The following is a 13,675-nucleotide window of genomic DNA, read 5'->3' as shown; positions in this document are numbered from 1 at the left end:
TCACTATCTACACGTGCCTTATTGACTAAATGCGGTTAAATCAATTTGAATGATATTCGATTTGTAGATATGTCCGGTAAGTTTTTTAATATGAGTAATATATGAGAATTAAATTTGAGAACTTTCTGTTGAAGTTACGTCAGAGTTGACAAACATTCATTAGCCGATATTTGTGTCGTATTTTAATAGTTGAAAACATTTCATATAATACCGTATAAATCTGCTTGGATTTTTTAAAAAGAAATTTAATTAGTACAAAAAATAATATTAACGAAATATTTTAACTAGAGAGAAGCATTAATTAATATATTTGATGGAAAACGGGCCGGTGTTTCGTTTGATTCTACAAATTTTTATTCTGGTAGAAATATTATCTCTTTAAATTTATCAATTCAATATAATTAAATATTATTAGCTTATAATAAATTTTATTTCGATTTAAATATTAAACAACGTCAAATTTGAACAGCATAAAAGAATAACCCCTCAAAAGTTCACCACCGATTTGGAGACTGCGCTGGACCAACTGCCAAGCCAAGGCAATCATTTCTTCTGGCTCGATTTCATCGACACAATCAACACAAACCGGAAAGGTTTCGACTTGAAGGCTCTCTTAAAAACTGAAAAGTTTCGTTACAACATAGGTGTGTACAGCAAAGTTGAAAACCTCACAATCTTCCTCACTCAGTCCAACATCAACTGTTCGAAGGCCAATCTTGATAGACTGGTCATGAAACACACAGTCGATAAGGAATTCTATAAAAAAGCATACGGTCATCTCATTAATTTCTTCTACAGCGGCATCGTCGTCAACAACTGCGACATGACTTGCTCCATAATCAGCTTCCTGACATCCATCATCAACGATGCCAACTTGTACGTCAGTCTATGCAGCAACCGGAGGCCACTTTTTCGCCTCTTTCATACGGACAAGAAAAATAAAACTCAAAAAAGTCCAGACAGAAAAACTACTTTTCAGCCGTATATTATCAAAGCCATCAACATGATATATAATCTCATTAAGTTTCTCAACTATGGCTGCATACATCTCGTCTTCGTACCAGAGAATGATGGCGACACGGTGAGACAAGATCCTGGTTTTAATTGAGATGTTTGTGTTGTGCGCGTGGCGTACCATCACGTGTATCAGTTCGTGTGTAGCAGTAAACAAACAAATTAATTAATTAATAAATTTGATTTGAGAAAATGAAAAACAAATACAATAATAACCCGACAGATTGCTCGCTACTATCGATATATGTTTTACAACTGGCTCTTTCCTTGCGTACTAACCGAAACATTCGACTACCTTGACGACGTGATGATGAGAAAGACACGCACAGCAGACGCGTACAAACGCGGACCCACACTCTACCTCCTAATGATGAGGTTTGAAAGAGCAGTGCAATATCTGGAGATCTATGGAGACAAAAACTTCTTCTATAAGAAGGTTCCGATCATTTTCACATCCACTTACAGACCGACAGAAGATGGAATCAAACGATTTCCTATCTTAAAGAAATTGGTTGACATATTTTTTCTCTAAGATATTTTGTATACCGCTTTAATTGTACATTTTAAAATACTATTAATTAATTAATTAATTAAACATAAAATAATTTCTAAACAATTATTTATTGTAAAAATTTAAAGAATTTTAAATTTAGAGTAACATTAAATTTTATGCTTAATTTTAAAGAAAAGAGCTATAATAATATCTGTTCGGGATAATATGGCCTACAGAGATCCAGCTTTAAAATTTTCAAAAAACAAAACTGAAAGTATTGAAACGACGGACCTCAGTCATACCAATATCAGCAGAAATAGTACGCATAATGAATCTGCAGGCAAACTTAAAAGCAGTATAAGCGTTAGCGACTATATCTACAACAGCAGCGAGATTTTAGGTAAAGATAGAGTTAGAAAAGTTAGGCATGCACTCACAAACATTTTTACCATTACAACAAACCCAACTGTTATTGCCACCACGAATACCATCACCGATGAAGCAAATAATAAAACGACGGTTCATTTAAAAAAATTCGCTTTTAATTTTACATCTCTGAGCTACCGTAAGCCAACTTCGTTTATTTTCAAGCCTAAAAGCGCATCAAACCCAGTGAAGGAAGAGTTGCGTGCATTTTTGTTCGACGCAGCCAAGGACCGCACCGAAGTAATTTGGGGTTATTCAAATTTTAAAATTTCACTACCGGATCCAAGAATGCCCAAGTTAAACGGCTCCATAGAAATGCACTTTATGATCAAACCGAAGCATAAACGATTTAAACACAAATACATTTTATTTCAACGATTCTGGATGTATGGCAACCAGATAGTTGATATAATGAACGTCGACAAGGAGCGTCTGATGAAAATGTGGAATGAATATAGCAGAGGAGGTAAAGACCGCTGCGGTCTTCGCGGTCAACTATGCACGAAACATGTGTTTGGAGTCTGGCAATTTTTTCAGCTGATCATATATGCATTTTTGCTCGGCGGTGCCATAATTATAGGCTACTTCGTCTATAACGTTTTCAACTATAGACGTCTGAGGAGCAACTTAGGACAATGGAATATCAAATACACCGGCAAAAAAATGTCAGGGTCGTGGTCGTTTGTAAGAAAGTCTGACGTTTCTCTCGTCTCCACGCCACTGCGTACAACTCAATTTAACGTTAAAAAACTAAAGTCAATCAATCACTCGAGAAATGCACAGGACGAAGAATTGGAATTTAGATATGTAAACAACAGTAGCGAAAGTGGAAGCAATGATGAGGCTGAAGCTTATGTTGACACTCATACAAATAGCATGGAAAATAATTTTCACGATGAATTCTCAAAAACTACCAACTTAAAGATGTGTTTATCGGAGTATAACGAGCCAACAGTAGCAGATATAAGGCAAAATCTTGAAAACTTTGAAGAAATGCCTCATATAAACACTTACTATGAAATGTTCACTAAATTAGATCACTATGCTATTCACGTTACAAAGTTATTCCATTCCAAATTTTCCAATCTATCTTCAGCATGCAATATAACTGTCAACATGCAGCAATGCCCAAGCAATGAAAACCTCAATCACACCGCACCATACAATGCAGATGACAATGCCGTTAATATGAACATGAATAGGGCTAGCCGTTCACAAGTAAATTATTTCATAGAACCTAGTAAAAAAGACTATCTAAAAGGCAAGTTTGACTATATAACTTCTGATAACTTTCGAAATCCAGTCCGGAAATCAAAAAGTAGAAAAAAGGTTGCCTTTTATCAAGAGGATGAAATATTCCTGAAAAAAATTCAAAACATCAACATCTTGTGGAAGGCATTTAATGTTAAATTTTTAGAAGATATGGCTTTGCTGAAGAGCTTAAATCACGAAAATTTACTGCCTTTCATTGGCATCTGTCTCAAGAAAAATTCTGTCCTAACGTTGGCGGCCAAACGTGGCAGTCTTCGCGACATAATTATGGATAAATGCTTGAGCCAGGTATTTTTTTAACAACGAGTTATAAATATCCAATGAATAAACTTAACGCTTTTATATTTTTATTGGATGCAAAACAAATTCAAAGGTTTTGAGCAAAAACAATTTGATTCACAGAAAATTTAAATTATGTAAACACATGTTAACTATTAATTGATTGAAAGCAAAATTAACCAAATAGGTTTTCAACCTGGGTCTCATGATTTCTCTGTTGATTGACGTAGCGAAAGGGATGGATTACCTACACAACAGCGACATCGGGTCGCACGGCCACCTACGAAGCAGCAAGTGTGTCGTTGATTCTCGCTGGCACTGCAAGATAACAGGCTACGGATTGTCGGAACTTCGTCGTCGTCACAATGTACAATCACCGAAAGTTAAAGGAAATTCAATGTTATACATTGCTCCTGAACTACTGAGAACTTCCATACATTACAGAAATTATTACGGAACACGCAAGGGAGATATTTATTCGTTTGGAATTATTTTACAAGAAGTCATTATTATGGACAGGCCTTACGCTCTGGAAGTAAAGAAGAAAGTCAAACTGGCCACAATTCTAGCTAATGTAATACTTAAAAAATTTTATTCTTCACCTTTCAATTTATGATAAATTGGTAAAATTTTGTAACGAATTTCGTAAAACTTATTCATCCCGTACGTAAAAACAAAAATGAAATATTTTATGCAATAATACAATATTCAAATTTAAGCCTTTCTAGAAAAATGTTTGTCGATCAACTTTTGCAGGTCAGGTCCAAAATATTAGAAGTTCCATACCGGCCAAGTTTAGGAGAGAAATGCCCAAGAGAATGGAGAATGCTAGCGCACATATGCTGGAACGAAGAGCCGGAGAGGAGGTTTTCGTTTCAGCAGATATTAACAATATTGAGAAAGTTAGCGGGAACTGATAATTTAACCTTCGTGGAACGCCTGTCACAAAGGCTTGAGCAGAATGTTTCTAATTTAGGCATCATGGTTACAGATTTGACGGCTCATCTCGAAGTCGAAAGTGAAAAAGCGAGCAATCTCCTGGGCTGTCTGCTGCCTAAAGCAGTGGCGGATGATTATATTTTAGGAAAAGCTTATCAACCAAAAATTTTCAAAAGTGTAACAATATTGTGCACTGACATCATGGGATTCACAAAAGTTTGTTTTATAATAATTAATCAGCCGTAGTTGGTGCGTTTAATTTTGTTTGTCAATTTTTAAATAATAATTATTTAAAATAATATTTATTTTAATTAATGTTTTAAGATATCGGCTAAAAGTACAGCCAGGCAAACTGTTGACTTCTTGAATGCACTTTACAGTTCGTATGATGCCATTGTAAAAACTAGAGACGCATACAAAGTAAAAAATAAAAATTATTTGATTTGAAGCAATTCAGAACATTTTCATTTAATTTTTAACATTTATTATTCTAACAAAACATTGAAATAAACAACCACCGCAGTTAGAAACGATTGGCGACGCCTACATCGTCATCAGTGGCTGCCCAGAAAAAAACGGCGACCAGCACGCTTCAGAAATCGCTGGAGTGGCTTTGGATCTGTTTGAAGTTTTAAAAACGCACACCATACCTCATCTGCCAGATGAAACTATAAAATCCAGAGGAGGAATCCACTCTGGCCCTATCATTGCAGGAGTTGTTGGACTGAAGGTTAGCACTTTTTATTCATACGATAAATTAACAGAACGACTATTTTTATTTTTCTAAATATTGTCAAGACAAAATAATTAAATAACCATAAATTACAGGTTCCAAGATTTTGTGTTTTCGGCAAGACATACGACATTGCCGAATTGATGGAGAGTTCCAGCAAGGCCAACATGATTCGAATCAGCTCGACTTCTGTTAATTTGTTGCCCAATGCAAAGTTCAAACTGTCATCTATGGAAAATATTTTGATGCCTGATAAAAAATCTTCTATAGAAACTTATTTTTTGTTGGGGAAGACCTAGAAATTATTGTAATTATATTCCTTCGACAGTTTTTTACGACATTGCCTTGAAAGTGTATTATTAACTTGATTGAATTTGCAAAATATTAATGATCAGTATTTATCTAGCGCAGTTAAGCGTTACTTAAGTGGATCTGTTATACAAACAATATATATATATATATATATATGTATATATATATATATATATACATATACAAATATATATATATATATATATATATATTTACACACGTGTTTATCCCACAAATATGTGCATTTATACGCATATATACGAAATATGCCGGATATTTTTTGTTCTATATATAACATATTGACTCTATGATGATTGGTTTAAAAAATTACAATCTTACATACTACATAATATATAATGAAATCAAAATGTCGTCATTGTTTTATTCATGGATATTATATAGGTTATCCATGATGGTTTTATTACATATTTATATAGTACATATTATTCGTATTCAATAAATAATCATTAAATAAATCCTTTGTAAAAAAAATTTTCATAAAAAATAAAAATCACAATAAATTAATAATTAAAACTTCAAACTGAAAAAATTACAGTAAAATAAATAATAAATCATCTGATCAATAACGATATTTAGTGTTTTCTAATGTTTTTTAATTGACCAAGAAGGCCGACAAAACATGCGTATATTGATGATAGTACTTCAGCAATGTCTACCTGCTAGCTCTCCTACGCTCGGCTTCATCTTCATTTAAAGCCAGCACGTTTTTTAAATTATTTCTTAAATAAAAAATGTCTAAAAAAAATTCTCTACTCAATCCCTTGGTCTTCTCCTACCAGCAGTCGATCAGCTGCGATAGTGGCAGGCTGAAAAAGCAGTACAAAATCGATCTATTTCAGAGTCTCGGGGTTCAATCTCAGGACAAAACTCTTTATAGAAAAAATTTGAAAGGCCATTTTGGTTGCGTTAATGCCATTGAGTTCTCAAAAAATGGTGGACAGTTTATAGCTTCAGGTAATTAAAGTGTAGTGACAAAGTATTTTTTTATTCTATGAAATTATTTCATTTATCTATTAAATTTATTCTATCGCTTCGATATAAATTATAAAATATAAATGATGAACGTTTATTTTTCAATATGAAGGTACTGCGTAATTAGTTAATTTTCTTTAATTAAAAATATTGAAGTATGTGATAATTTTATTATTTGTGTACCTCGTAACTATTACAATAACAAGTTGTAGTAAAATTTGACTACTTTATCTATCTACTTTTATTTTTTTTTACTGCTACATCCTAATTTTCTAGTTTCTGTTTCATGTCGGATAATTTTTTTAATTAAAATAATTCTCATATATCACATTTAATATTAAGATTTAATTATTGCATACCTGAAAAACATTCTTCTTTCTTGTGCCTTATCCTTTCAGGACATTTGCGACCATCGACCTCCACAAAACCGATCTTTAACACTTTGTAGTAGTTGAAATGTGGTGAACTAATAAACATACTTTTCACTAATTTTATATTTTTTTTCTTCTAAATTTCATTAACTCAAAACTTTTCAAAATTCCAATTTGACAAGGTGGGGATGATAGGAGAGTTCTTCTCTGGGATGTTGAAAAATCCCTCAACAATGTATCCAGACCCGTCGCAATGAGAGAACAACATCACAGTAACATCTTCTGTCTTGAGTTTGACAATGAAAATAAAAAGATCATTTCTGGAGGTTAATGATGGCAATGTTTTTTTTTTTGGTTGATATCTAATCGAATCAAATTATTTTTATTTAATCAAACCAAACAAAAAGTATGACTGATTCGGAGACCAAAAAAAAAAAATTTATTCTTATAGATTCAGTCACAGTGTAACTTCAAATAACTTTTCAATGATATTGTGTGTATAATATATGTATGTACTATAAGTTTTAGATTAGTAAATTTTTAAGTAATTTCAGTAAGTTATTCAGTAGAATTAGTAAATTATTTAGTAAATTATTAAAAAACTCAAAAAATGTTTTAATTTATCGTTTTAAGGGCTTCTCAAATTAAATTCGTTGTAAAAAAATAATTTAAAACCTAAAATGTTTTCATTTTATATCATTTCAATTTAATTATTTCATTAACTACAGGAAATGATCAGCTTGTAATTGCCCATGACATAGAGAGGTTTGTATGACTGTGTTGTCATCATCAGATTATAAATTATCATCATCTTTATTATTATTATTATCATCATCTTTATTAATATTATATAGTCATCAGCACGCATTCAATCATCATTTAGTTATTTTCTTATATAAATCATCTAATATTTCCATATTTTTATGAGTTCGTCTTGATAATTCGTTGATTTATCTTTGCTGTTATTTAAATATATTCTATTGACTATTTCCAGTTCGTATATCAGCTGTTATCTTAATAAATCATCACTATGTTTGTTATCAGATCATTGTCCTATAATCATCACTGTTATCATTTTTATTTTTATCTTTCACTTGTCATTGGGCACCATCATAAGCATCTGAATCATCATTTTTATCATCTCTACAATCATCGTTGTCAAAACGTATCATCATCTTAACATTATAGCAAACATAATTCATCATCCTCATCATCACAACCATCATTGTTATTACATTGCATCAAAGCCTATTTCATTTTGACATCATCGTAATTATATCATCATCATCATCATCTTAACTCCATTACTTCATCACCATTATCATCTTGACATTTTCACCATTATATCATTAATCATCATCATCACAACCATCATCGTCATTACGTCATCGTTGTTATCACCATGACGTCATCATCAGTGGTAGAAATTTGGACGTGTTCTTCCACGAGGATGCGGTGTACTGCCTGGCTGTAGACCCCAACAATTCCATGGTCTTTGGTAGCGCCTGCGACGATGGACGGATACTCATCTACGACATCAGACAACCTGCTAGTGAAGGTTGGATAGATGGATGGATGGTATTGGTAGATAGATGGATGGATTGAGAGATGGATAGATTGATGGATTGAGAGATGGATAGAGAGAACGATGGATGGATAGATAGATGAATGGATTGATAGATGATTGGATAGATAGATGGATGGATTGTTAGATGGATGAGACGCAAGTTGACAAAATGTGAGGAGAGAATTGAGCAAAATTTGTTTCTGAGGTTAAGTCAGTGAAGCGAAGAAATGGTATAGTATAATGACTGTATTTTGCCATTTGGAGACAAACGTAATATTGAATAGTGGAAAATGTAAATTTATCAAACGAAACCTTTTTAGAAATAAAAATAAAATATTTATTTTTAACATGCTAAAAATATCTTTAAGGAAAATCAATTATTCTTAAAAATGTAAACCAAAAGACAACAAACTCATCTACCAATCTGACACAGATCCATTTGTGCTGGCCACAAGTCCCGATCCCATGCATTCCCTCTGCTTCAATCCGGTCGATCCCAGATTCATCGTCACTGCAAATTCCGGGGAGGGTACTCAACTCTGGGATATCCGGGTGCCAAGGAAGTGAGGATTTTTTTTTATTTGTTCATTCATTTTTTTTTCAGTATAATTGTGGTTTAATTTTATTTGATTTGATATTTGATTTTATTGATTTTTTTTATTTAGGCTTTTGTTGTTTTGTCATATTTATTTGTGTGGTTATTATTAAAAAATGATGATGTTCACAATATCAGCAATGATGATGTAGGATGAGAACAGTAAGGGGATATTTATGATACTAATCACTACTGATTATAACTAGAATCTATAATAACTACAATTACTTTTTTAACTCTCTCTACATTTAACTCTATCCTTATAACTTTTTATAATTATAATTGGTACTCTCTCTCTCTTTCTCTCTTTTTTTGTTTTCTCTCTTTCTCTTTCTGTAACTATCTCTCTCTTTCCATCAAACAACACAAAACAGACCACTGCACAAATATGGAAGCCGCCACTTGCATAGCGGCCACAGAACCAGCATGAGTGTCTGCTTCAATCGACTGGGCACACACCTCATGGCCCTGAGGCGACAGAGGGGTCCAGTTGTGTTTGATGTGGCCGACAGTCTTCCACCTGTCCAGTTCGAGGGGGATGGATATAGAAATTTCTGCACTATGAAGAGTTGTACATTTGCTGGCGAGAATGATGAGGTAGGTTGGCTGGCTGGTTAGTTGGTCGGTTGGCTGGGTGTGATTGATTATGTAACCTGATAAATTTACTTTTTGATCGATTCACTGGGCCAGGCTATTGATTTTGTTGAATGCTTTGTAATCTAGTTAATATCTCGTTAATTGCTTATGTTGTTGACTGATTTTCAGTACGTCATCTCTGGGTCTGATGACTTCAAGTTGTACATGTGGAAAATACCAACAGACGAAAAAAGTAAGGGTATTTGTGTTTTGTTGTTGCTTTTGTTTGTATTTTGTTTGTTTTTGTGGTATGTTTTTATTTTGTTCATTTCTATTGTATATGTTTATATTTATTTTGTATGTTTTGTTGTATATGCATATTTGTTAGGTAGCACTGTTATATCCATTCATTCATCATAAAAGACTTTGGATGTCTGTTAGCTGCTTATTTTTTTCATCAACTCAATGCAATTCTCATTTTCCCTCAAAACAGTTGAAAAAGTGACACAGACGCACTGTACCTTGGAAGGTCATAGGTCAATAGTTAACCAGGTCAGGTACAACCCCCAATCATGCCTCATCATCTCTTCTGGGGTTGAGAAGATTGTTAAGGTTAGAGGTAATTTTCCAATCCCACTTCTCTTTTGATTTTGATTTATTACCATAGGTAATTGTAACAAAGTACTGTTAAATATCATAATAACAACATAATGCATACACCTCAAAAACACAAAACAAAACTCAACAGGTCTGGAGCCCGCTGCCAATTGGCGACCTAAAGAGCGACGAATGCAAGGCTGAAATCCCGCGTGCCAAGTTCACGACCCTGCAGTACATTGGCCTCGTCATGTCGGACGGTAACCTGGACGGCGACATATCCAACGCGCTGCTCGTCACGCACAACTACAACGATCGATCGACGGAGGAAGATTCCAGGATGCTGGCTTTCTTCGACTCGCTGGTCGATAGGGAGAGAACTAGCGCTCTCATCGAAAGTGACGTGGATGATGACGATGACGACGACGAGGAGAATAACAACAGCAGTGTGATGGAGACGAGAAGGAGATGGAGGATGAGAAATGCGGGTGGAAATGTTGACAATGCTTATGGCTTGGGTGATGATCATTTCCTCAGTGCGGAGAACGACGATGTGTCAGTTCTCTTGAGTATTCTTCAGTTCATTTTTTTTGCTCAATATTTCTAATGACTCATCGTGTTTTTTCTCAGTTAACTTTTTTAATGATTGAGTTTGAGTGTAACGTTGAAATGCTCTCACGAATGAATTTAAAAATCACGTTTAGATTCCGATACTTGAATCTGTCTGAACTGGAGGAAGAGGCAAGCAATAGTGAAGATGCATATGACGATGACGACGACGATGACGTCACAAACATCGCTGGCGATCCTGATAATGATGACGATGATCGCCTCGTAAACTCATCCAGGTCAAGGAGAAGAAATGAAGACGTCAACATCTTTCCTAGAATGGTCACTTCTGTGGCCACACCTGCCGCCACAGATGATAGCAGTACTAGCAGCAGCAGCAGCAGTAGTTGTACCAGTAGCAGCAGCAGCAGTAGTAGTGTAGACACCAGTAGTTTGAATTCCGGTAGCAGTAGTAATACTGATGGGAGAAAAGGAGAGTTAACGTTCAATCAAAAACGTGAGAAAATTTATAGCAGTGATGATGACGACGACGAAGATGATGATGATGACCGCAGAATGGACCTGGATAGTACGTCAGGCAAAAAGAACAGACTCAGCAACAGATTCGTTAATATTGATGATGACGAAGACGACGATGAAGATGATAACAAAGAAAAGGAAGATGATGATGAAAATGTTGACAATGAATTTAAAAGTTTCCTCAGGAACAGAAAGCGGAAGTTGTCCTCATCATCCTCTTCCTCACCATTGCCTCCTCCGACTCCACTCTCTTTCACAAATGCGCTAGCTACAGCCAGCAACGACATTAATAAATCCATACTGAGTAAAAGCCGCACCTACAATCTGTCAGACTCGTCGTCGTTGTCATCACCGATGACCAGCAAGAATGCCGAGGACCCTGATGATGATGGTGAAGATGATGATGTTGGTGACAGGAGCAGACCAAATGATGCTAAGAAAATGTCAGTCTCCCGTTTAAAATTATCACCTAAGTTCAGTCGAAGAAAAAAATTTGAATTTGAAGCAAGTCGATCGTCGTCGAGCAGGTCTGCCATTGCTACAACTCCAACCACGCCTCGCTCCAGCCGCGCCAACCAATCGCAGTCGTTGATCGTTTCACTGCCAAGGCTTATGTCTGATTCGAGCAATGATGATTGCTGTGCTAATTGTAACGATGCCTCCACGCACAATGGTGCCAGTTGTAAAGGGAACGATCACAGTTACAATGCTTCTCTTAATGGACGTGATAGAAAGGGTGAGGATGAAAGTGAATCATCCACCAGNTCTAAAAACAAAGCCACACTGAGCAAGAACAGCAATACTGCCAGCATACACGGGGCTACTATTTCAAGTATCAGTCTTTACAATGGAAACAACAGCAGCAGCAGTAGCAGCCACGCCAAACTGAACAACCGCACGCAAAGTAACCTCACCACATCAATCAGTAACTGCAACGACGACAGTAGTTTGAATAGCAAAAATATTTCCAACAACAACTTGAAGAATGAAGTAGGTCCGAGCAGCTCCGACAGATTGATTTCTGAAGAGCAGCCTGTGGAAAACTTCAACAGGAAGAACTTCCACAGTCGTAAAAGGAGGTACAGACATCAGGCTGGAAGAAAAAACAAGTCCAAAAACAGTTTTGGTACCGATGATGACGATGGTAACGATGATGATGATGGCAACTGCGATGATGATGACGATGGCGTCAGAAGAAGAGGTTTTAGGTGTCACAATGGAGATCAAACATGCGGCAGTAATGCTGCGAATGTGAAGCGAAGAAAGTTTGAACCTCAGGTCAGTGAGGAGAACGACGACGATGACGATGATGACCACTACCACCGCGAATTAAAATCTATTTTTAAAATTAACTACAATGATGGTGCCGATAACGATAAACGCCTCTATAAAACATCTAAACCGACCTGCACAACATACAACGGCAAAACAACCGCCAGACATGGCTGCCACCAGAACAAACGCAGTGGTAGCGGCGACAGAAACTACAACGCTGATTCTTGCAATAGTAGTCTTCCCGATAAGAATGGTATTATTAATAATAAATCGACCGTGAATAGCAACATTGACAGCACTAATGATGATAACAATTATGAAGAGAAGCCGACGGAACTCATGAACCACCTGATGCAAGCTAGCTACGTTGATGACGGCCACGAGAATGTACATAAAACAACGGGGAGAGATCACGATGACGATGATGATGCAGATGAAGAGGTGATGGAGGACGCCACACGACACACCAACGTCACTTCGCTGCTACCACAGTTAACAGCCGCATCAACCACACCAACTCCACACACGTTGTTACCTCAGTCAACTGAATCATTCTCGTACAGTTACTGCAGAGATTTTCACCATGAACCGTGATGACGACGACGTGCAAACGATGCAGAAGTTCATTATGTCATAAGCAACGAACATTGTGGTCAAATATTAAGCTAAATCGATAAGTGGGAGCGTGTCGTTTTGTTTTTGAGTTTCCCATAATTTTTTTCACATGCATTTAATTGTATGAATCTGAGCACGCAATGTACTTCTTTTTGTATATTACATACCTATGTACATTTGTTTATACGTCTGTATGCAGTGTGGTGTATATGCATATGCAACACGTGGGTGATAGCTCGTTGCCGACTCTACCAGAGAACTTGAAGTCGTTTGCTTACTCGTTTGTTTGTACAATGTACAGTACGGTGCATACATGCATGCATACGTATTATACACATGTGTGGTATGTGTATAATTGATGAAAAGCGTTAACACTATTATATGAATGTGCGCGTGTGCGTGTTTGAGCGAGTGAGCTGTTTCCAAGAAACGCAAGCCCTCAAATGTGATTTTCGGTTCATTATAATTCTCACTGTCGTCGTCCACAATTTTGTGGTTCCTGTGGACAATTAACTATATAATACATTCA

At 35.8% G+C, this 13,675-nt stretch overlaps 3 protein-coding genes across 3 annotated transcripts in view; all 3 read left to right on the top strand.

Moving 5' to 3' along the window:
• The window catches only part of HELRODRAFT_165606 (hypothetical protein), a gene marked incomplete at both ends in the record, with an annotated part of 1,794 nt that extends 248 nt beyond the window's left edge, over positions 1-1,546 (top strand). The window contains 2 exons of the mRNA XM_009032141.1: positions 470-1,081; positions 1,238-1,546. Coding sequence (XP_009030389.1) covers positions 470-1,081; positions 1,238-1,546 — 921 coding nt within the window. The remainder of the gene's footprint in view (positions 1-469; positions 1,082-1,237) is intronic.
• A 2,143-nt stretch (positions 1,547-3,689) lies between these two features.
• HELRODRAFT_108365 (hypothetical protein) lies at positions 3,690-5,557 on the top strand (the record flags this gene model as incomplete). Its single annotated transcript, XM_009032140.1, has 5 exons — positions 3,690-4,058; positions 4,241-4,639; positions 4,748-4,843; positions 4,947-5,153; positions 5,252-5,557. 5 exons carry the CDS (start codon positions 3,690-3,692, stop codon positions 5,453-5,455), a joined length of 1,275 nt encoding a protein of 424 aa, XP_009030388.1. The 3' UTR covers positions 5,456-5,557.
• Positions 5,558-6,352: 795 nt separating this feature from the next.
• HELRODRAFT_131009 (hypothetical protein) lies at positions 6,353-10,576 on the top strand (the record flags this gene model as incomplete). The annotated part of the gene is made up of 9 exons (XM_009032139.1): positions 6,353-6,443; positions 7,015-7,158; positions 7,561-7,597; positions 8,251-8,390; positions 8,833-8,962; positions 9,369-9,591; positions 9,760-9,835; positions 10,064-10,182; positions 10,319-10,576. Coding segments are annotated over 9 exons (1,218 nt in total), but the record flags the coding sequence as incomplete, so codon positions are not given.
• Positions 10,577-13,675: the final 3,099 nt, after the last annotated feature.

This window comes from Helobdella robusta, assembly GCF_000326865.2.
Source record: "Helobdella robusta unplaced genomic scaffold HELROscaffold_8, whole genome shotgun sequence".
In the NCBI taxonomy this organism is placed as follows: domain Eukaryota; kingdom Metazoa; phylum Annelida; class Clitellata; order Rhynchobdellida; family Glossiphoniidae; genus Helobdella; species Helobdella robusta.
The sequence above is the reverse complement of the archived record's forward strand: the minus strand, read 5'-3'. Positions and strand labels throughout refer to the sequence as shown.